We start from the raw sequence: 25,510 nt of genomic DNA, 5'->3' as shown, positions 1-25,510 counted from the left end.
GTGAGACCACATCTAGAATATTAGTGCAGGCTTAGCCTTCCTACCCTAGAGGCCTCGAATATATAAATTTTTGCTGATATTGGTACATTTTATCATCTCCAGAAACAGTTGATCCCATTACACTGGTGATCTGGAACAGGCCACTGTGTAGGCCTGTCTGGGTATTGCTCCATCAGTGAACCCCCAGAATAATAAGGTGAGATTTGAACCAAGTTCACCAAACACTATATTTCTCATTGGTAGGTTGGGCCTGTAACTACTGTGAACACGAACTTAATTTCACACTCGCTCAGAGATCTTCTGTGGATCCTGCCTTTACCTAACTTCAGTTCTTCAACTTTTACAAGAACTGTAGTCAGGAGAATTGGCTTCAAATTGTAATTATGAATAATATATATTTCCTGGGATGAAATTTCTACATTCGTCATGGGCAGGAGTATGTAACTTTAATTCTAGTTGTAAGTGGAAATTTGAATTTTCTTCATACATAAAAACTTCTTTTCATACCTTGTGGAGCTGCATCTTCCTATCACTGTGTGGCTCTGTGACAGCTAGATTAAAGCTGTGTTGCATCTGAAAAAAAGTATTGTTATATATTCTTAAAAATTGCTGGTGAACGCAGCAGGCCAGGCAGCATCTATAGGAAGAGGTACAGTCGACGTTTCAGACCAAGACCTTTCGTCAGGACTAACTGAAAGATGAGATAGTAAGAGAATTGAAAGTGGGAGGGGGAGGGGGAGATCCGAAATGATAGGAGAAGACAGAAGGGGGAGGGATGAAGCTAAGAGCTGGAAAGTTGATTGGCAAAGAGGATATGAGAGGCTCATGGGACAGGAGGCCTAGGGAGAAAGAAAGGGGGAGGGGGGAAGCCCAGAGGATGGGCAAGGAGTATAGTGAGAGGGACAGAGGGAGAGAAAAAATATAATAATAATAAATAATGGATGGAGTACGAGGGGGAGGTGGGGCATTAATGGTGGTTAGAGAAGTCAATGTTCATGCCATCAGGTTGGAGGCTACCCAGACGGAATATACCCACACGGCCTCCTCTACTGTCTAGATGAAGCCACACTCAGGTTGGAGGAACAACACCTTATATTCCATCTGGGTAGCCTCCAACCTGATGGCATGAACATTGACTTCTCTAACTTCCTTTAATGCCCCACCTCCCCTTCGTACCCCATCCGTTATTTATTTATGATATATATATATATATTTTTTTTCTCTCTATTTTTCTCCCTCTGTCCCTCTCACTATACTCCTTGCCCATCCTCTGGGTTTCCCCCCCCCCTTTCTTTCTCCCTTGGCCTCCTGTCCCATGATCCTCTCACATCCCTTTTGCCAATCAACTTTCCAGCTCTTAGCTTCATCTCTCCCCCTCCTGTCTTCTTCTATCATTTCGGATCTCCCTCTCTCCCTCCACTTTCAAATCTCTTACTATCTCTTCTTTCAGTTAGTCCTGACGAAGGGTCTCAGCCTGAAACGTCAACTGTACCTCTTCCTACAGATGCTGCCTGGCCTGCTGCGTTCACCAGCATTTTTTATGTGTGTTGCTTGAAATTCCAGCATCTGCAGATTTCCTCGTGTTTGTGTTGTTATATATTCTGGTATTCTACAAATATTTTAGAAATAATACTGATTTACTTTTGTTTCAGGTTCCTGTGGATAGATTTCATCAGGTTGATTTCTTAACTTTAAAACACCTGGTAATGATGAGATCAACAGATTTTTACACTTGTGTGGTTACCTTGGCCATGGTAATTTGCATACCAGAGTTGCGGTGCGCTGTTATTCGCAAACAGCACAGAAGAAGCATACAGTTGTTTGAGGGTTCTACTGCAAAGCTAGAAGACATTAAAAACCATAATGAAAACAGTGAGACAGTGATGAGCACCACAGTGCTGAATGGAGAAATACTAAGCTCCACTGCTTCTAGTGATAATTTAAGCTCTTTAGAAACTGCTACTGCAGGATTAAATACCAGTATTGTTGCTGTGGAAGCAACACAGCAAACTAGTAAAACCAGAAATGAAAACTTCATCACTGTATCCAGCCTGGATATTTTACTTACAACTACAACAGTGGTGCCATTTCAGAAACCATTGAAAACAACAGTAAAAGATGAACAAATTAACCAAAACCTGCAGACTAAACAAAAAGGTTTAATGACAAACTCCACTCCTAATCATGCTGTTGACTTCAGTGATGTTCAAACAACAACAGAAGTCATACTGAACGATACAACCACCCATAATGTTGAAAAATCTGGAGGAATGAAGAACAGTGGACAAATGTCAACTTCAACTCTGTTCAGTTCGATTACTAAAAATGGAAGTAGTGAAGAGACAACAGCAACGACTGACTCCAGTGAGAACTTTATGCTGAATAGTCATGACACCACAGCGTTGCCTCTTACCAGTCAAACAATACAAACTGTAAGTACCTCTCAAAAAAATGTCGAAGTATTGACTTCAGAAATGTTAAATTTTTCAGAATTTACAAATGTAGGAAATATAAAAACTGAAGAAGTCACAACAGTAATTAATGAGCCAGTGAGTACCTCCTTCAGTTGGAAAGGAAATAGTCCAAATGCTGGCAAAGAAATGAGTGAGATCATGGCGACTACGGAGAGCGCAGTAACAGACAGCAAGGCTCCAAATGCTTTTCAGGTGACCACCACACCTAGAGTCACAACAGCAATCACGGAGGCTGCCATCACGGAGACGGTCGCGCCAGTTTCTACAGAGACTGCTCAAGCAATACCAGTAACCAGTCCTGCAGCTATAATCGGAACAACAAAACAAATAGATAACGGATTGAGTGAAAGATTGGCAGTAACAAATGGGATTCCTGCCATCAAATCTGCTTTGCCAACAACTCCTCTGTCTGCGAAACCAGTTTCAGAAGGTACAACTATACATGTATTATGAATCTGGTGATGGAAACCTTGCATAAATTAATTTTGAACATATAGTTCGGGAAGGCTTTTGTGAAGGTGCATTTCAAGCGTAAATTTTAAATAAAGCAGAATAGAAAGTAACTTTTGTTATTGATATATGGGTTGAGAACTAGGCAGTAAAATGAAAGTGATTTGTTAATGTGATTCAAAACATTTTTTAATGCAGTAGAGGACTAAGGTTTACAATAGTCGTGGAGGTATATATTTGGTTGTAGTGTTCAAAAGGAGCAGGGTCATTCATCAAAGTGTACAGCACAGAAACTGAGCTTGTACTAGCCATTAATTGCCTATTTACACTAATCTTACTTTATGCTACACACATCCTGATCAAATTCCCTCCTACTCTCCCCTCAATTTCCAGCACTCGCCTACAGACGAGGGACAGTTTATGAGATATTGAGGCCCTGTTAAGAAAAAAAAGAGGTTCGTAGCAGGTGTAGGCAGGTGGGAACAAATGAGGTGCTTATGGAGTATAAGAAATGCAAGAGAACATTTACAGAAAGATATCAGGAGGGCTAAAAGAAGGCATGAAGCAGACAAGGTGAAGGAGAATCCGAAGGGATTCTACGGATATGTTAAGAGCAAAAGGATTGCAAAATTGGTCCTCTGAAAGATCAGAATAGTAACCTATGTGTGGAGCCAAAAGAGATGGAGATCTCCAATGCATTTTTTGCATCTGTATTTACTCTGAAAACGGACAGAGTCTACAGATGGGAAGCAATGCGGCATCAGCTTCATGGACCCTGTACAGATTACAGAGCAGGAGGTGTTTGCTCTCTTGAGGCAAATCAGGGTGGATAAATCCCCAGAGGCTGACAAAGTGTTCCCTCTCTCCCTGCGTGAGTCAAGCGCAGAAATTGCTGGGGCACTAGCAGAGATATTTAAGTCATCTTTAGTGACAGGTGAGGTACCAGAGGATTGGAGGGTAGCCAATATTATTCTGCTGATTAAGAAAGGCTCTAAAAATAAACCAGGAAATTATAGGCTGATGAGTCTGACATCAGTAGTGGGAAAATTATTGGAAGGTTTTCTAAGGGACAGGATATATAAGCATTTGGACAGACATGGACTGATTAGGGATAGTCAGAATGGCTTTGTGTGTGGTAGGTTGTGCCTAACCAATCTTACAGAGTTTTTCAAGGAAGTTACTAGCAAAATTGATGAAGGGAAGGCATTGGATGTTGTCTAAACGGACTTTAGCAAGGCATTTGACAAGGTCCTGCATGGGAGATTGGTCAAAAAGGTTCAGTTGTTGGGCATTCAAGATGTGGTAGTAAATTGGATTAGACATTGGCTTTGTGGGAGCAGCCAGAGAGTGGTAGTAGATGGTTGCTTCTCTGACCGGAGCCCTGTGACTAGTGGAGTGCCGCAGGGATCGGTGGTGGGTCTATTGTTGTTTGTCATCCATATCAACGATCTGGATGATAATGTGGTTAACTGGATCAGCACATTGGATGACACCAAACTGGGGGTGTAGTGGACAGCGAGGAAGACTGTCATGGCTTATAGCGGGATCTGAACCAGATGAAAACAAGAGCTGAAAAATGACAGATGGAATTTATTGCAGATAAGTGCAAAGTATTGTTCAAGGTGTTGCACTTTGGTAGGACCAACCAGGGTAGGTCTTACACGGTGAACAGTAGGGCACTGAGGAGTGTGGTAGAACAAAGAGTTCTGGGAATACAGGTCCATAATTTGTTGAAAGTGGCACCACAGGTAGATAGGGTCGTAAAGAAAGCTTTTGGCACATTAGCCTTCATAAATCAAAGTATTAAGTACAGGAGATGGGATGTTAAATTAAAGTCATATAAGACATTGGTGAGGCCTAATTTGGAGTATTGTGTGCAGTTTTGGTCGCCTTCCTACAGGAAAGATATAAATAAGGTTGGAAGAGTACAGAGAAAATTTATGAGGATGTTGCTGGGTCTGGAGGACCTGAGTTATAAGGAAAGATTGAATAGGTTAGGACTTTATTCCTTGGAGCATAGAAGATTGAGAGAAGATTTGCTAGAGATATACAAAATTATGAGGGGAATAGATATGGTAAATGCAAGCAGACTCTTTCCACTGAGGTTGTGTGGGACTACAACCAGAGGTCATGGGTTAAGGGTAAAAGGTGAAAAGTTTAAGGGGAGCATGAGGGGAAACTTATTTACTCCTATTGTATCAAATACGTACCTTTTTCCAGCAAAGAGATTTAAAGTTTTCTAGATTTTACAGAGTACCAATAAGTTAAATTGGATTAAAAATCTATATTTTGTTCTGTTCCTGGTAGTAAATCATATGTCAGAGAAAAGTAGTGTGTAGTCTTTAAACATAAGACCATAAGATATAGGAGCAGAAGTAGGCCATTCGGCCCATCAAGTCTGTTCCGCTATTCAATCATGGGCTGATCCAATTCTTCCAGTCATCCCCACTCCCCTGCCTTCTCCCCATACCCTTTGATGCCCTGGCTAATCAGGAATCTATCTATCTCTGCCTTAAATACACTCAATGACTTGGCCTCCACAGCTGCTCGTGGCAACAAATTCCACAGATTTACCACCCTCTGATTAATGTAATTTCTCCGCATCTCTGTTCTAAAGGGACGTCTTTCAATCATGAAGTCATGCCCTCTTGTCCTCGACTCTCCTACCATGGGAAATATCTTTGCCATAGCTAATCTGTTCAGGCCTTTTAACATTCGGAATGTTTCTATGAGATCCCCCATCATTCTCCTGAACTCCAAGGAATACAGCCCAAGAGCTGCCAGACGTTCCTCATACTGTAACCATTTCATTCCTGGAATCATTCTCGTGAATCTTCACTGAACCCTCTCCAATGTCAGTATATCCTTTCTAAAATAAGGAGCCCAAAACTGTAAACAATACTCCAAGTGTGGTCTCACGAGTACCTTATAGAGCCTCAACATCACATCCCAGCTCTTGCAGTCTATACCTCTAGAAATGAATGCCACCATTACCATCACCTTCTTCACCACCAACTCAACCTGGAGGTTAACCTTTAGGGTATCCTGCACAAGGACTTCCAAGTCCCTTTGCATCTCTGCATTTTGAATTCTCTCCCCATCTAAATAATTTTTTTCCCTATTTATTTCTTCCACCAAAGTGCACGACCCCGTGGAACTCCACTGGTAACCGGCAGCCAGCCAGAATAGGATCCCTTTATTCCCACTCTCTGCCAACCAGCCAATGCTCCACCCATGCTAGTAACTTCCCTGTAATTTCATGGGCTCTTAACTTGCTAAGCAGCCTCATGTGCAGCACCTTGTCAAAGGCCTTCTGAAAATCCAAGTACACCACATCTACTACATCTCCTTTGTCTACCCTGCTTGTAATATCCTCAAAAAATTGTAGTAGGTTTGTCAGGCAGGATTTTCCTTTCAGGAAACCATGCTGGCTTTGGCCTATCTTGTCATGTGCCTCCAGGTATTCTGTAATCTCATCCCTAACAATCAATTCCAACAACTTCCCAACCACCGATGTCAGGCTAACAGGTCTATAGTTTCCTTTCTGCTGCCTCCCACCCTTCTTAAATAGCGGAGTAGCATTTGCAATTTTCCAGTCATCCGGTACAATGCCATTGTTAATGCCACCGCAATCTCTCCAGCTACTTCCTTCAGAACCCGAGGGTGCATTCCATCAGGTCCAGGAGATTTATCTACCCTCGGACCATTAAGCTTCCTTAGCAACTTCTCAGTCGTAATTTTCACTGCACATACTTCACTTCCTTCACACCCTTGAATGTCCAGTATACTGCTGATGCCTTCTACTGTGAAGACTGATGCAAAATACGCATTCAGTTCTTCTGCCATCTCTGTGTCTCTCATTACGATATCTCCAGCATCATTTTCTATTGGTCCTGTATCTACCCTCGACTCTCTTTTACTCTTTATATACTTACAAAAGCTTTTAGTATCTTCTTTGATATTAGTCGCCAGCTTCCTTTCATAATTCATCTTTTCCTTCCTAATGACCTTCTTAGTTTCCTTCTGCAACTTTTTAAAAAGCTTCCCAATCCTCTATCTTCCCACTAGCTTTGGATTTCTTGTATGCCCTCTCTTTTGTTTTTACTTTGGCTCTGACTTCATTTGTCAGCCACGGTAGTGTCCTTATTCCATTCAAAAATTTCTTCTTATTTGGAATATATCTGTCTTGCACTTCCCTCATTTTTTGCAGAAACTCCAGCCATTGCTGCTCTGCTGTCCTTGCTAGTGTCCCTTTCCAGTCAACTTTGGCCAGTTCCCTTCTCATGCCATTGTAATTTCCTTTATTCCACTGAAGTGCCAACACATTGGATTTTAGTTTCTCCTTCTCAGATTTCAGTGAACTCAATCATATTGTGATCACTGTTCCCTAAGGGTTCCTTAACCTTAAGCTCTCTTATCACCTCCGGATCATTGCGCAACACCCAATCCCCTAATAGGCTCAACAAGAAGCTGTTCTAAAAAGCCATCCCTTAGACATTCTACAAATTCTCTCTCTTGAGTACTAAATGAATGCTAATATTCTAGTCTAATAAATTACGCATTTTTAAAAGCTAAAACTGATCAACAGGAGCTATGGGGGTATAAATACCTCCGGACCAGACATGCGCATGATGAAGATGGCAGAGTTGATCTTCGAAACATTGGTTATAACCTGTACCTGGCTGGAAGCCTGAGAAGAGTTTATTTGTCACATATGCCAGGAAAGCACTAGATCCTGATCAACATTGATTAAGTAAATTGTGGTTGGATCAGAATCAAGAGGAACATTTAAAGTAGAGATTAAGCAATTAGAGAAAATACTATTTTGTACAGTGAGTTATGAGGAGTAGGAATGTACAACCTAATAGAGTTGTTGGAGCAGATATGGTTTAAAAAAAGTGTTAGATAAGTAATTGAAAGGGACAAAAATTAAAAGGCAAGAGGAGGGAAAAAAAAGACTAAGAGGGAATGGAACTAGTTGGTTAGCTTTAACAAATAGCCAGCATGGGCTCTTAATGCCATCCTTTTAAACTCAGTGTGCTAAATAAGCAAAGTGGTTCTTATGTGAATACAAAGTGATAATGAAAATATTTAAAGTAAGTAAACTGAAGAAATATTACAGTATACATTGAGATTTAGCTCACCATTAGGATTTGATTGTCTTGTTGGTTGAATCTTGCACTGTCATTTCAAAACTGTTCAAACTGAATTATATCATTATGCCCATATGCTGTGAGTCTGGGAATTAGAGACAGATTTAGGGATTGAACAGCACTGAATTCTGCTTTTGGGTTCCTCATAGCCTCCAGTGGCAGGGCCCAGTTTGATGATTAATCCCTCATATTTTTCTGGAGAACCATGTCTCAGATCGTGCACCAGACATGTAAGGTACAAGACCTGAAACACTGTTGATTTTAATAGGGATTCTTAGACTACAAGTAATGCTTTTTTAAAAAAAGTATTTTTCTTGAATTGATGTTAACTATTTCTGCTTAACTGCTTTAAATAACTTGTTTAAAAAGTTATTCTTGAAATGTTGAAATTTCTCATAACCTTAGCATCATTTCAAAGCTCTAAAAAAATCAATGGCAGCTTTGACAGAAAACAAAGTTCCCTCCTCAGCTTTGCTTTCTGTGAAAGCCTAATAGGGCACTCCAGGGCAGACCTCTGAATTCAACCTTCCAAAATGTGGTCACCATTTAGACTTCACTGCCTAACCTGACCATGAAGGCAACTTTCAAATTCTGGCCCCTGCGTGTAGGCAGCAAATGCAGGCGTGGTTGGGGGGGGGGGGAATCTCTAATTAGTAGTTTCACACAACTGGCAACAAATTCCATTCTCTTGTTCATGTCAAAGGAAGCAAGGCATAAGTGGAGGAAATAAACATTTCTTGGTTCCAAGAGCCTAGTTACTTGTGAAGCAGTTGAAATGATTGTGGAATATTTGCATAAAAAACCACTGGCTTTCCATTTCACTTAATTGTTTATTCCCCTACCTGTCATAGACGAGACTTGATTGCAGGCTCTTAAGAACCACTAGATTTATTAATGAAGAGATGTTGGCCCTCCAGTAACAAATGGATTGTGAATAGCTAATGGATGTGGATTTAAACCTCACAGAGGCTTAGGTTTATTAACTGAAAATCTCAAAAGCCGCAAATGTGGGAAATTTACTGGAAGCCATCTGCAGGTCGAACAACATCTGTAGAAAGATGAACATTTGTTTTTCCTTCAATTATTCATCCCTCTCTTGATGAACTTAGAAAGTGGAGGAAAAGCAAATTAGTATTAATACAGGGGAGGATAATGTGTAGGTTTACTTCTGATACGATGAGGCCTATGGGGAGAGAGAGAGAGAGAGATACTCAGGCCATTACAATGTTTACAGACTGTCTAGGTAATAGAATAATGAGGGCAGAGAGAGAAATAAACAAATAAAGGTGGGTAGGAGCAGCTGCTGAAGCCTGGCGACCAAGAAGGGGAATATAGGGAATGGCAAGCACATCAGGCAGTGAAGGAGAAACTCAGTTAATTTTGCACAGATGGATAACCATACAGCAGAAATGGTCAGTAACTGACATAAAGAAGAAACGTGAGTTATCTGAAATTATTAAATTTGTTGAAAGTTGCAACATGTAGAGATGGAAGATGACTTGTTGTTACTCAAATTTGGGTTGAGGCTCATTGGTACAGTACCATACACTGGTAAGTCAAAATGAGACTGGAATGGGAGGTTACAGTGATGGGCCACTGGGAGCTTAGAGTTGTCCCCACAGACTGAACGGAGGTGCAAAACGATCATTCGATCTTTGTTTGGTTTCTCTGCTGCAGAGGAGACCATTTTATGAGCAAAGAAGTGTGACTAAGTTACCGCTTCATCTGGAACGACTGATTGGGCCCCAGTTGGTGGGAGGAGATGAGGTTTAAAAAAAAATCACATATTGTATCTCCTGAAGTTGCATGGGAAAGCCCTGTAAGAAGGGGTATGGTTGGTGGAGATGAAATAATGGACCAGTGATTCACAGCAGGACTGACCCTTTAGAATGCTGCAGGGGAAGTTTTTGTAAATTACAGTGGATGATTGGTTGAATGCAGAGAATGGTGATGTGGAAGGTGAGGACCAGAGGAACCCTATTCTTGCTCTGGGCAAGAGAAGCTAGAAATGAAGGAAATACACAAGACTTGGCTGAGAGCTCTTAAAAACCATGGTTAAGGAAAAATGAGCAGATACAACCAACTTAGAGGAACTGGGAAAATGGAATGGATTCCTTGTAGGGTTGAAAGCAATACTGAACATTGAGATTGTTGTGGAAGTCTGCAGGCTCATGGTACCAGTCCCCAGAGATAGTGTGACAGAGAAATCCATAAAGGGAGGGTAAAGGAAGAGTCAGAGATGGTCTGTGTAAAAGAAAAAAGCAGATTGGAAACTGGCAGCAAAAGTAATAAACTTACTGAGACCAGTAGGAGCAGAAGAAGCAGGTAAATTGGTTTATTATTTGCACATCCATCGAAGTATAGTGAAAAACCTGTTTTGCATACCCTTCATCCAGATCAACCCATTACAACAGCGCATTGAGGTCGTACAAAGAAAAGCAATAACAGAGTGCAAAATAACGTGTTATTTACAGAGAGAGTGCAGTGTATGTAGCTGATGAAGTGTTAGGTAGATTGAGGTCAAGAGTTTATCTTATTGGAGCAGGGAATTGAGCGGTAATCTGATAACAGCTGGGTAGGAGCTGTCCTTGAGGCCAGTGCTATGTACTTTCAGGCTTTTGTACCTTCTGTCCAATGGAAAGAGGGAAGAAGAGAGAATGTCTAGGGTGGGTGAGGTCTTTGATTATGCTGGATGTTTTAGCAAGGCAGTGAGAATTGTGAACAGAGTCCATGGAAGAGAGGCTATGATGTGCTGAGCGGTGTCCACAACTCTCTGCTTTCTGTGGTGTATTAATAAAAATTGGTGAGGGTTGATTGGGGGGGGGTGCATCCCGAATTTCTTAGCCTCCTGAGGAAGGAAAGGCACCAGTGAGGTTTCTTGGCCATGGCATCAACAGGGTTACACCAATGCATACTATTGGTGCTGTTCAGTTTTAGGAATTGGAAGCTCTCCACCCTCTTGACCTCTGTTGATGTAGGCAGGAAATATAGACTTTCTCCCCTCCCACCTCCTGAAGTTAGTGCTCTTTTGCTTTGTTGACGCTGAGGGAGAGGTTGTTTTCATGACACCATGTTAATAGGCTCTCCTGTCCTTCCTGGAGGACATTCCATCTGATGCGAAATACCGAGAGGTGTAGCTGTCTGCGCTGCTGCATTCTGATTTAAACAATGATTTAGTGCTACCATTGGTTCCCCTTAATGCATATTTTCCAAAAAGAGTTGGCTTATTGACCAGTTTATGTAATCACCCTCAGTAACTAATTTAACTTAATCTACATCAGATTATACTTCTTTTATTTCTCCCTTTCAATGTGTGCTAATGTCATTGTGCTTAATTTGTTCTGTGACATTTGTATAGTTTGTTAATTTATGTTAACTTACCGTATATTTGTCATGCGCTGTGATGCTGCCTCAAAAAGCTAATTTTCATGATATTTATATTCTTGGTATGTATGTCTTTGATGATAAACTTGAACTTGGTTTTCTTTGATCCATTTCTCAGAGCACAAGGCCCTTCACCACACATTGTTTTTAAGGTGCACTGAGACAATTTTTTTTTATCAATTGCAGTCCTTTTTTGAGTTTGCAATCACCATTGAAATGAAGTATTTTACTGCAGTGAGTTCAACAGAAATCTGAGCTTTAACTGAGAATTAATTTTTCATTGTCAAGTATCTAACAATCACACTGATTATTCCTTTGGTTGTTTTTAGTATCTCTAATCTTCGTGCTCTCTGTGCACCGCCTTTTAATTTCACATCCTTTCATTCCTTTGGGGATTACAACATGTCTTTTATGTTCTTAATTTCACTCGTATCTTTGAATCACTGCAGTGCCTGCGCTATTTATTACTGGCAAATAGAATGTCTCCCTGACAATCTTGCAGTGTTAGTGTCAGCTTTATTTATTACTATGATCAAGCATCCATGGAAAATAATCAGTGTCAATTGGATGACAGAGAGTGGGGAACAAATGGCAGCCCTAGTTACAAATGCCCAAACCACTTCTCCTTGTAGGTAACTACTTAAATTATTCATTTTTTTTTCCGAGGCACTTGCAGGTACCTTTCTTTTAACCAATTTGTACCTGTTCTATAGTGTGTATATATACAGTATATATTTTAATTGTGTTTCCTGAATTAATGTGTGTCCAGCTTGCTTCTTGTTTACTAATGTCAATCATCTCACATGCAACTGGTGGAAATCACACCATGACATTTAGGGTGACATATGCCAAGAAACACCTGACTGAATTGCCTGAGTGATGAAATCAAACTCATTTTGACTGGGGCAAGTCAGTTTTCAATCATATGACGGAATTGAATTTCTAAGCTATAACATGCTGCCTTCTGCTGTGCTTCAGCTGCAGGTCTCTGTGAAGCCACCGGAGTTCCACGTGGCAATATTAAGTAGCAAATTGCAGTATAAATGTTGTTTCTGTCAATCTCTGCATAGCAATGAGTATTTAAAAATACTTTTTTTTTAGTGGTGTGTCTTCTGTCCGCAGTTGTAATGTTCTTTATTCTTTGCAAGGCTTGAGAACAAAGAGCTTTTTTATCTATGTTGAGCTGCTTTTATACTGCACACTTGGGGACTGATTGCAATACTCGCTAAATTGCAATAGAAAAAAGAACTTACTATATTGTGTACAAGTTCCTAAAAGCTTCTTGGAGCCTTTCTTATTTGCCTATTTGTAGAATTTTTATTAACGTATTTGTGGAATAATCTCTCTCAATTTGTAATTTTTGCACATTTAATTTGGAATGTGGTCTTGAGGCCAGGTTTTCTGAGATAGTGTAAGGCTGTATGTATTTTGAACATAAATGTTATGTTAAACCATTTCAGATAGAATGATTTTCTTTTATCATAACAGTAATCACAGACTCGACAAAAGAAATGCCATCTATAACTCCTGCAGAACTGATGCTGCAGCATGCTATGACATCAGGTACAAAGATAACCCAGGCAGGTACAGCAGGAACCACTGCACTACAAACCATATCAAGAAAAGCTAAGAAAACTTCTGCAGAAGCTTCTGATTCTACAGATAAGACATTACAGTTAATCCTAACAACATCTGGGCCATCTGTGGGGGTCACTGTGCCACCAGCAAGCACAGAAGAGGAACTTGAATCAGAAGGTACAAATATTTTCATGATGCAGTACTTGTAGCATCAATTGAGGAAATAATAATTTTAAATATTGAAAACATGAGCATATATTCAATCAGGAAGAATACGAAGGATTATGAGCTAACTAATAAAATATAATCAAAATGTCTTTTCAGCAGTTGGAATGAATTTCTGTTTAAATTTAAGAATAGAGTAATTATGAAAATTAAGAATTTTACTCTCCAGTCTATTGGTTCTTCCCTGTGAATTATTTACTCTAATGTGCTTCATGCCTTAATTTAGTGTGCCCAAATCAATGGACTCACTATAGTCTGGTACATAGTCAACCTGCATAATTGTGTCTATATTGTACAAACTGTATTGTTTCACCTTCAGTTATAATAAACCTGCCTGGAATTTCATTATGCCTAATACATTGACCATCTTAATTCAATATTCATTGGTAAATTGTTTGTTATTACCTTGTCTAATGTCATGCTAATTTATATTGTGGTATCAAAACAAGTTATTTTGTATTTATAGCAGGGGCTAGTGCAACTGGATTACTGCAACAGGAATCAGTAGATTTGAGAGAAAATATATCTGCCACCACAGCTGGATTAAGCATTGAAACAATTCATGCAACATTGCAAACATCTGTCACAAAACCAATGGGAGTAATGATAACTACATCTTCAATTTCACCACCACCTGTATTAAGGGATAACATACTATCAACTTCAGGAGTAACTACATCACCATCTATAAGGCACTCGGAACCAGCAACGTACATGCTGGACACAGCAGAGTCAGAAGGTATGATAACAAACTTCATCAATGGATGGGATTAACTTTACTATACATGCAAACCTTAACTGCGCATTCTGAATTTTGTTCCACTTTATACATTCATTTTTCTTTTCCTGCATCTTATATGTTTAAGTGCTGACTTGTTTGCCAATTCAACTGTTGCCACTTGTCCTGTTTTGTTCATAATTAATTCCCTGAGTCAAAAGGGATTTATATCATCCTGTAATCTATCAAACCATTAGTTTCATGTGCTTTTAATGTCTTGTCATTTTTTTTGTCTCTGTTTCTTTATTATTATCAGCTAGCCATTTTTTTTTTTGGAACTCTCCAACTCACAGTCTCCTTCTTTCTACCCTTTTGTCATCTCTGTCCTTGTACATCCTGGATTCTGAGGTGCCAGTCACTGATTTTGGAATGGGAATTGGTTTATTAGTGTCACCTGTACCAAGATGTAGTGAAAAGCTTTGCTTACACACAGTTCGTACAGGTCGGTGCATTGAGCTAATACACAGTAAGACAATAACAATGCAGAACAGAGTGTGACATCTACAGAGAAAGTGCAGTACAAGTAAATAATAAGATGCAAGAACATAATGAGATAGATTGTGAGGTTAGCAGTCCGACTTATCATACTAGGGATCTATTTAATGATCTTATAACAGCAAGTACAAACTGTCCTTGAACCTAATGGTACGTGTCTGAAGGAAGAGGGGAGAAGAGAAAAGGTCCAGTGGGGGAGGAGCCTTTGATTATGCTGGCTGCTTCACTGAGGCAGGGAGAAGTGTGACAGGCTAGGCAATATTGACAGAAGCATGGGCATGGAGGAGAGGCTGGTTTCCCTGATGAGCTGAGCTCTGTCCACAATTCAGTGTAGTTTTTTGTAGTCACGTGCAAAGCAATGGCCATGCCAAGCCTTGATGCATCCAGATAGGATGCTTTCTATGGTGCATCAATCAACCATGGTGTGGGTCGATGGCGACATGCCAAATTTCTTTGGACTCCTGAGGAAGTAGAGGCACTGGTGAGCTTTCTTGGCTGTGATATCAATGTGGTTGGACCAGTACAATCTATTAGTGATATTTACTCCTAGGAACTTGAGCTCAACCTCAACACCATTGATTTTGTTGACCAGGTCTCCAAACAAATCTCTGCTCTGAGGTAAATAAGTTAGGACCTGATTGGGAACCACTTGGACCGGAGATGATTCTGCTTCTAGCACTGTGAATTGTTTACATGTAACACAACCTTCGAAGCCGGAGGGGCCGGAGAGGTTGGCAGGGTGGTAAACACTTGGTGAAGAGCATAAGAACGAGGAGCAAGAATAGACCACATCCCTTCAAATATCTTCACCATACCATATGGTTTTTAATCAATGTAACATTTTCCTGTCCTGTCCCCTACCCCTTGATTACACGAGTATTCAGGAAACATTGATTACTATTTTGAATGTAAGCAAAGAGTGGCCCTGTGTAATCTTCTGACTGCAGAATTCTAAAGATTCATCACTCTCTATTAATATCTTTCTCCTCTTCTCAATCCTGCAATACCCTTACTTTATGACTGCATACCACTTATTTTGAGATTGGGAATTCGAAATAATTCTCAACTTGTTTCTCAAATGCTTTGATAAGTTACAAAATTCTAGAAACATTTACCATTACAGACAAAAGAACAAAGGAGGTAATTATTCTAGAGCCTGGCTACCCTACCCAAGCCCAGTTACACTGTGTAGGTCGGGGTCAGATGAAGCCACACAGTATTATCAATAAACAAATTCTCTGTTGTTCATTGCAGGAAAACAATGTACATGATTTATTGTGGAGTGTGTACTCAGTACTGTGGTGAATCAGGAGAGAATATGGGAGCTGAGGCAGGGGCAGGCCTTGAACCAGGCAGTTATGTGAAAGGAAAGGCCCCAAATTCAATGCCCAGAGCAAAGTCCTTCGGAAGCGGTGAATCAGTGAAGCTCTGAGCTACAGTGACAGCTCTTCCCTTTACAGCCTTGGTATACCTCTTGAGGCTGAGTGGACTGGAATTTGTGTCAGTTTGAGTCAAGCATCTGAAGGATTGTTTGTCTTTGGGCTCTGCTCTGGTTCAGATTAGTTGTGGTCAGGTTGGGTTTTAATTTATACTTGAGTAGATTGCTAAATGCACTAACTGATTGCCTTTTAAAATAACATTATGGATTTAAAATGTGTAGGGTAATCATGCTAAAACAACAAAAATAAAATGGAGAGTGAAAATGGAAACATCCTCAATTTTGTTTTCTGCTACTCTGTTTAAAGGAATTCCTCATTTTTTTTGTTCTTCCACTTGGACATTTAGGATATTATGTTACCACTTCATGCTCTTTATGCTGTTTCGCTTCATTCCTGCCTGTCCTATCTTTGTGGTGACCAGTTCTGGTCTCATTATCTTATTTTTATTGCCATTGACATTTTAAAGTAATATTTTTTACCCTTTTATCCCCGTGTCTTCACTAAAGGCTTTAGCATTTCCTCAGCAGGGTCCTGTTTATGTATCTCATTATCTTTCTATTCCTGTTCATTATGATAGCTTTATAAGAAAATGGTTCTTCATTTTCTTTCTGCCATTTCCCCTTGTTTGTTAATATATTTTTCCTTTTGCCACACTAATTAGAACATTTTCTTGCCCATTGTCGTCCTTTCCATAAACCTTGCTCTTATTTGAATCAAACTACTATTCAGTCTTACGGTTTTGAAATTCAATGCAGTGCCTAGTATCTCCCCTACTACCCCCCTCCACCACAATTGTGTCAAGCCACCCATTTGCTGTATTGATCAGTCCTGACAGGCAGGTCAGAGTTCAGCCTGCTCGTCTAGTGTGTCTCCTCCTCAGGAGAGTGCCCATACATAATCATACAATGATACATAATTTAAGTGCCTTCCATGATCTGAAGTAAATATCTGTCAAGGCAAAATCCATTTCACTGAGTTCAGTGGAGTGAAATACCTGGGCTGGTTCAACGTGCCACTGATTTTATAGTGTAATTTGTGGAACCCTATTTATTTGTCCTCATATTTACTACTTGAGTTGAAAAAAAAACAATTACTACTTTAAAAAAAAAATTGGGTTCTTTGGGGTTCTTGCTTTGTGGCTGTCTGTAAGCTGACAAACCTCAAGGCGTATAATTTACACATTTTTTGATAATAATTGTTCTTTGAATTTTGAATCTTGAAACTTTGAATTTTGAGTCTGAAAATGGTCTGTGAACCCTTTCAGTGAGTTAAGATGTTTCTGGTCATTTAATGTAAAAGCGAAATGTGGCAGGCGTTGCAATGAAAGCTGGAAGTACTGAAGACTGGAGGTACAGTATCAGTGGAGAGGGAACCCGGATAATGTTTCAGATCAACCACCTTTTGTCAAAAGGTTGGAATTTCAGTGATAAAGAAGAACAGGGAAATTGACAAGATAATCTCATAATGTAGATTACTCTTTATTCATGACAGTTAACGCAGTGACAACAGCAACATTAAAATGGAGTTGCACAGTAAATCCATGTGATGGGTCTTGATCGAGAACTTGTACTGTCCATTTCCCTCTCCGGATGCTGCCTGAGTCTGTTTTCCTCCAGCAGCTTGCTTTTCGCTTCAAATTCTCGCATTGTCTGATTCCTGTGCCTCCTTTTCACAATAAGTACTTGGAAGAAATAAGGATATTAAGTTCAATTTCAACGTTTAAGAAAAGTGCATGGACTGGTGGGTTACGGAGGGCTGTGGTCCGGGTGCAGGTCGATGGGACCGTGGAGAATAATAGTTTAGCATGAACTAGATAGGCTGAAGGGCCTCTTTCTGTGCTGTAGTGTTCTATGACTAAGTGAGAAAGTAAGAAAGGTATGGGCTACCCAAGCCAAGCCCAGTGAAATCTGATGATTTAGATCAGGGTTAGATTGAGACAGACCAGTATTTATCAATAAATAAATCATTGCCAGTCATTGTTTGGTGGCCATATGCATGATTTATTGTGGCACATACAGTGGTGAATCTGGAGCAAATGGGAAGTAAGGCTGGAAAGAGCCTTCCACTGGGCAATATGTGAGGGGAGGGGCCCCAATATCAGTACCCGGAGCTGTCCATCGAAAGCTGTTGAGCTGATGAAGCCCTGAGCCAGAGCGGCAGCTGTTCCCTCTACAGCAGGGGTTTCCCATGGGGGGGGGGGCCACGGACCTCTCAGCTAATGGTGGGGGTCCGTGGCTTCTAATAGGTGGGGAATCCCTGCTCTACAGTCTTGCTACGTCAAGCATCAATACAGTTGTACACCCTTGGGCTCTGCTCTGGTTCAGAATGGCTGTGTAAAGTAGCACCAGCACACTGTACGTTACCATGAAGTTCACTCCATTGAATTCATGGAACATGGAACATAGAGCAGTACATCACAGGAACAGGCCCTTTGGTCCACAATGTTGTGCTAGACTAATTAAATCAGGTAATTAAACGAATCCTTTCTGCCCATATGATGTCCATATCTTGCTATTTCCTGTACATTCATGTGCTTATCCGAGAGTCTCTTGTATGCCTCTCTCAGTAACCTGGATTTATCTGATCAGGCCCTGAGGACTTATCCACTTACTGTCCTTTAAAAGACTCAACAGTACCTCTTTCTTTATCTCAAAATGTCCTTGCAAATCAGCATACTCCACACACAGATTCCCCTGTCTTCCGTGTCCTCCTCCTTGGTAAATACTGATGCAACATGCTCGTTTAGGACTTCACCCTCATCCTCCACTTCCAAGCACATGTTCCTTCCTTCATACTTGGGTGGTCCTGTCTTCTCCCTAGTTATCCTCTTGCTCTTGATGTATGTACAGAATACCTTGGGATTTTCTTTAATCCTAATTGCCAAGGACTTTTCATGGACCCACCTATCTCTCAGAATTCTCTTCTTGAGTTCTTTTCTAGTTTCTTTATAATCCTCCAGGGCTCTGTTTTGATTTTAGCTTCCTAAATATTATTTACTTTTACTTCTTGACTAAATTTGGCATCTCTCTTGACATCCAAGATTCCCTTATTTTGCTGTCATTGCCCTTCCTTCTGACTGGAATGTACCTGTCCTGTACTCTGTGCAGTTGGTCTTTAAATATCCTCCACATGTCAGATGTGGATTTGCCTCGGAACAGTTGTTCCCAATTAACACTCCCTAGTTCCTGCCTAATACTGCCGTAACATGTCCCTCTCTAATTTAATACTCTCCCATAAGGTCCATACTTATCCTTATCTAGAGCATACTTAAACTTTGAGTTGTTATCTCTGTTCCCTAACTGTTTTTCCACTGAAATATCAGCATCAGGTTTATTATCACTGGCGTGTGTCATGAAGTTTGTTAACTTAGCAGCAGCAGTTCAATGCAATACATGGTAATATAGAAAGAAAAAAAAATCAATTAATGTAAATATGTATGTATAATAGCTAAATTAAAAATAGTGCAAAACAGAAATTATATATACTGTATATATATATTTAAAGTGAGGTAGTGTTCATGGGTTTAATGTCCATTTAGGAATTGGATGGCAGAAGGGAAGATGCTGTTCCTGAATTACTGAGTGTGTGCCTTCAGGCTTCTGTACCTCCTTCTTGGTGGTAACAATGAGAAGAGGGCATGTCCTGGGTGATGGGGTCCTTAATGGACACCGCCTTTCTGAGGCACTGCTCCTTGAAGATGTCTTGGATATTACGAAGGCTAATACCCAAGGTGGAGCTGACTAATTTTACAACTTTCTGTAGCTTCTTTTAATCCTGTGCAGTAGCTCCCCTGCCCCTATAACAGATAGTGAAGCATCCTGTCAGAATACTCTCCACAATACATCTATAGAAGTTTTTGAGTATTTTAGGTGACAAACAAAACCTCTTCAAACTCCTAATGAAATATAGCTGCTGTCTTGCCTTCTTTATAGTTGCATTGATATGTTGGGACCAGGTTAGCTTCTCAGAGACCTTGACACCCAGGATATATCTATCTATCTATCTCTCTCTCTCTCCTCTCTCTCTCTCCCTCTCTCTCTCTCTCTCTCTCTCTCTCTCTCTCTCTCTCTCTCTCTCTCTCTCTCCCCCCCCCCCCACTTCTAATCCCCCTATGAGGATTGGTTCGTGCTTCAGCGTCTTAAATTCCTGAAGTCCACAATCAGCTCTTTTGTCTTACTGACACTGAATGCAAGATTGCTGCTGCAACACCACTCAACTAGCTGGTATATCTCGCTGCTGTACGCCCTCTCATCTCTATCTGAGATTCTACCAACAATGGTTTGATCATTGGCAAATTTATAGATAGTGTTTGAGCTATACCTAGCCACACAGTCATGGGTATAGAGCAGTGGGCCAAGCACACACCCCTGAGGTGCGCCAGTGTTGATTGTCAGTGAGGAGGAGATATTATCACCAATCCGCGCTGGTATAATTGGTGCCTTTTTGAAGCAAGTGGGAACTTCCAACCATAGCAGTGAGAAGTTGAAAATATCCTGGAATACTCCCATCAGTTGTTTGCAAAAGTTTTCAGAGCCACAAGTAGTCAGTATCGTGGCCAGGCTCATTATCCAACACCTAGCCCAGTTTGCCTCTCTTCTTGTTGGACTATCTACATATTGATTTATTAAATCCTCCTTGATGCACCTAACAAATTCTGCCCTGCATAACCCTCCTGCATTAAGGAAATCCTTCAGTCTACGTTAGGGAAGTTGAAGTCACCCACTAAAACAACTACACTTTTCCCTAATCTGTCTGCATATCTGTTCCTCAGTGTCCCAATTGTCATTGGAAGGTTGTAGTATCATCCCATCAGAGTGATTGCACCTTTATTTTTGAGCTACACCCATACAGACTATGTTGATGAGTTGTCTATTAAGTCCCCCGGAGACCAGCTGTGATACTCTCCCTGAATAACAGGCCAACTCTCTCCTTTTTTTTTCTCCTCTCTCTTCTTTTCTAAAACGTCAAAACCCTGGATCATTAAGCATCCATTCCTGACCCTCTCTCGACCAAGTCTCTATTACGACCACCACATTCATAGTTCCACCATGTTCTAAGTTCAATCAATGAAATGCATTTTAGAGGCAGAGTATAAATGTCTCAGCAAAGGCTCTGTCTTCAGATCGTGATTAACCTGTGGAATGGTGCTGAACAACAATCATAATCTCAATGTCATCAAAACTAAAGAGCTTTTTTTTTATCGAGGAAGGGGAAGGAAGATGAACATGTGCTTGTCTACTCTGAGGGATGGATGGTGCAGAGCGTCAGCAGCTTTACATTCCTAGGCACTAACACATTGGATGAACTGTCCTGGACCCATGAAATTATGGGGAAAACTCAACAGCATCACTAATTTTTTTAGGCGGTTAGGGAGGTTCAGCTTGTCACCGAACACTCTAGAAGATTTATAAAGAAAGTATCCTGACTGGTCGCATCATGGTCTGGTACGGCAATTTGAACATGCAGGAATGTAAGAAGCTGTCGTGACCAGTGGGCTCTTCCCAATGCTCCACTGGCTCATTCGGCAGTGTTGACAGGAGGCACCACGTCAAGGAGGCAACATCCATCATCAAAGATCCCCACCATCCAGCCCATGCCATCTTTTCACAGTTACCATTGGGCATATGGTGCAGAAGCCTAATGCGCAAACCACCATGAATCAACTTGCAAAATCTTAATCATCACTACAGTTGATGTGCCGGCCCAGAAGAGGTTTCCAACAATGATCCTAGATTGAAAGGCTTAACATAGGAGGAGTGTTTGGTGACTCTGGACCTGTACTCAACGGAGTTCAGAATGATGAGGGGGATCTCATCGAAAGGCCTGGTTAGAGTGGATGTGGAAAGCATGATTCCATTAGCAGGAGAGTCCAGAACCTAAGGACATAGCCTCAGAATAAGGCAATGCAACCTTAAAACTGAGATGAGGAGGAATTTCTTCAGCCAGTGGTTGGTGAACCTGTGGAAGTCATTGCCAAAGAAAGCTGTGGAGGCCAAGTAACTGGGTATATTTAAGGCAGAAATTGAGAAGTTCTTGATTGTTAAGGGTTACAAGGAGAAGGCAGGACTTAATTATGTTTCTAAATGTCTTGTGGTTTATGATCTTATGAATACAACTGATCAAATGCACTGTAGTTTTATTAAATGTAATATGTGGGGAAAAATTGACATACTGGCCCTGTTTTTTGTCATATGGGCTGCAGTTGGATAATAATCATAGAAGATATGGATAAAAAAGTTATGAGATTTAATGCTCATTTAAAAGTGCATTTTACTCTGAAAGTAGCAGGTCACATCCATTTTAAATAACGCTTCAATGCTGGTTGAATTGCCTTTTACATTTCTTTATCCATTTTGTAGAGGAAGAAGATAATGAAGATGAGGAAGATGATGAGGATGAAGATGAAGACATTGATATCGATGAGGACAGTATGGATTATGATACCGAGGTACCTTCACTGTCATATATAACACCTGGAGGTTCCATAAGAGGCAACAGAAACTTGACCAAAATGATGGAGATGTCATATCAGCTTCCGGATTCCTTTGAATGGAACCAGCATGACCAAGGTACTAACATTCTTGGTAAGAAAATATACCTTTACTGTGAGTCACTATTTAAATGCTATTATTAAACAATTTTACAGCAGGCTGATGATCTGCAGTTGAACAGCAGGCACTTACAATGCATTTCCTGACATACAGAAGATATACAGTACATTAAAAAAGAGTAATTTAAATCTAAATGAATATTGATTTGACCATTTTAATCTACAAAATCATGTGAGTTTGCATGGCACGGGCCTGTCCCATTTTTTAGGTCATACACTAATATAGTGCATAATGAGGTATTTTGATCTATTTGGTTCCTTCTATTTTAATGTCATGTTGATAGGAAGAAGTTGACTGCCTTCAATTTTTATGGTAAGTAGTGGGAATAGGCAAAAAGATTGGAATTTTACTGTAACATGACTTATTTGAGGACACCTACATTTTGGTTGCCACATTCTGTGGTTGGACCTACCTCTGCATTACAATTTCTGTGCTCATGTTTTGTAGTCTGAATCCAAGTGTACAATTGTTATTTCTGCTGGGAGGCAAGTAGAGTATTGTACAGTAATAATTCATAGAGTTTATGACTTGAGGCCATGCTGTAATGAATGGTAAGCTGAAAAAAATGCACTTCTAGGTTTTTGGACATTGGAGTCTGCACCCTGAAGCAACTTTGAAGAATGGTTAATACTCATACACATGTACACAATCATATATACACAAACATATATAGTTTGGAGGCAAAGAAAATGATGTATTATTTTGAAAAGGTGCACCTTTTACATTTGTTTTTCATCTTGAATGTGATTCTGGAATTGTTGGAGCCTGTGATTTGCAGTTTGGAGATCGTTTGGGTGTTTCAGCACTCCACAGTCTCCACGAGGATCCTGGGAGACAGAGGCAGCGAGCATGGACCTTGTGGTGAGAAGGCTGCAGAATGGGGCACAAGCTGATGTTTGACTCCATTTCGTCGATTGAAACTTCCATTGTGCACTGATTAAAATAACAAGGGAGATTGAAACATCAAGGTGAATGCAAAAGGTGAGCGCTGGCTGCCTGCCTTTTGATCTCTGGTGGGATCACTCTGCTGCCAAAGAAGGGAGATGGCCTTTTGATCTCAGGTGGGATCGCTCTGCTATGGGACATGGGAGACTTCCTTTTGATTGCTGGTGGGATTGTTCTGCTGCTGGAGAGGGGAGACGGCCTTTTGATCACTGGTGGGATTGTTCTGCTGTCGGAGAGGGGAGGGGCTGCTACTGTGCCTGTAGAATGTTGCCCAGGTTTACTGCGTTTTGGATATGGACTTGGACTACGGACCTTTTTTCAATCTTATAGTTTATTTTATAATCTGTGTTTTGCACTTGATCTTTTTTGTTTTTTTTGTGTGTGGGGGTGGGAGTTTTGGGTGTTGGGGGGGGCGGGTTGATGTGCCTGTTCCATTTTTCTTCATTTGTTTTGTGCTGGGAGGGGGGATTTTGGAGGTTGATGACTGTGCTGCCGTTCTTTTCCTTCTTGGTTTTCTGGCTATCTGGAGAGGAAGAATTTCAGAGTTGTATACTTTGATAATAAACGAACCTTTGAACCTCAAAAAGTGCGACATAAAATTTCAGCAATGCACACAGATCTCCAGAAGACCTTAAGTATGAACTCTTTGTATGAAAGATGTTTTACTGAAGAAGTTACAAGCTCAAAGCCAAGGCAATCAGTTCTGCCCACATCAGTATAGGTAAACAAGGTATGAAATCCTATGTCATAAGTTTGTTTAAAGCACTGAACTTCATCTAATAGGACATCTATGGAAACTTTTACTAGATCACTGAGATCATAATTCAGAGTGCAGTACATCTAATTCACTTTGACACAAGGGCTAAGCATCAGCATAATAGAAACTAACATGCAGACAATAGAGCATCATTGAGAATTCTAGTAGCTATTGATATTTCTACAGCTCCAGCTGTACAGTTCATCTGAACTCATTAGTGGTCATTGCTGACTTGGGTTAAGGACTCTATTTTTGGATAGAAAATAAGGGTAAATAGTTTTTTCCAGGCCTCAGTACTTAAAAAAGACTGAAAAAGGATGGAGGCTCTGCTCTGAGACAGGAGAATAGGATGCAGAGGGTTTATTCTGTAACCAACATAGACAGACCCGTCAAAAGAGAACTTTCTGTGAATTTTTATAAGTTGGGCGTATATTAAGGGACAGAACGTATCAGTATTTGGGTAGACAGGGCCTGATTAGGAACAGTCAACACGGCTTAGTGCATGGTAGGTCATGTCCAACCAATCTTAGAGAGTTTATGGAGGAGGTTACCAGGAAGGTTTATGAAATAAAAACAGTGGATGTTGTCTACGTGACCTTTACAGCCTTTCACAAAGTTCCACATGGGGTGCTGGTCCAGAAAGTTCAGTCACTTGGCATTCAGGATGAAATAGTAAATTGGATTCAATATTGTCTTAGAGGGAGAAGGTAGAGAGTAGTAGTAGACGGTTGGCATAGAGATCGGTGCTCGGACTGTTGTTGTTTGTTGTCTATATTAGTGATTTGGAAAGTAATGAGGTAAATTGGATCAACAGATCTATAGATGACACCAAGTTGGGAGCATAGTGACCAAAGAGGAAGGCTATCAAATCTTGCAGTGCGATCTGGGCCAGCTGGAACAATTGACTAGAAACTGACAGACAAAATGTAATGCAGATAAGTTTAAGATGTTGAATTTTGAGAGGACAAGCCAGGGTAGGACATATACAGTGAACAGTAGGACACTGAGGAGTGTGGTAGAACAAAGGTTCTGGGAATACTGATTTATAATTTTTTGAAAGTGGTGGTCAAAGGTAGATAGGTTAATTAAGAGAGTTTTTGGCACATTGGCCTTCAAGAATCAGATAATTGAGTACAGGAGTTGGGAGTTATTTTGAAGCTGTGGGAGATGCTGGTGAGACCAAATTTGGAATATCGTGTGCAGTTCAGGCCACCTACCTAC

The 25,510-nt window shown here is 40.5% G+C and overlaps 1 protein-coding gene across 2 annotated transcripts in view; it reads left to right on the top strand.

The window, feature by feature from the left end:
* The window catches only part of LOC134347214 (armadillo-like helical domain-containing protein 4), a 122,735-nt gene that overhangs the window by 9,209 nt on the left and 88,016 nt on the right, over positions 1-25,510 (top strand). Inside the window, exons 2-5 of one of the 2 annotated variants that reach the window (XM_063049521.1) lie at positions 1,653-2,904; positions 12,950-13,216; positions 13,731-14,003; positions 22,336-22,545. In XM_063049521.1, coding sequence (XP_062905591.1) covers positions 1,707-2,904; positions 12,950-13,216; positions 13,731-14,003; positions 22,336-22,545 — 1,948 coding nt within the window. In that variant the 5' untranslated portion in view covers positions 1,653-1,706. Of the gene's footprint in view, positions 1-1,652; positions 2,905-12,949; positions 13,217-13,730; positions 14,004-22,335; positions 22,561-25,510 lie in introns of both variants that reach the window. The other variant, XM_063049514.1, reaches the window with a different exon arrangement.

Source organism: Mobula hypostoma, chromosome 1 (genome assembly GCF_963921235.1).
Source record: "Mobula hypostoma chromosome 1, sMobHyp1.1, whole genome shotgun sequence".
In the NCBI taxonomy this organism is placed as follows: Eukaryota; Metazoa; Chordata; class Chondrichthyes; order Myliobatiformes; family Myliobatidae; genus Mobula; species Mobula hypostoma.
The sequence above is the reverse complement of the archived record's forward strand: the minus strand, read 5'-3'. Positions and strand labels throughout refer to the sequence as shown.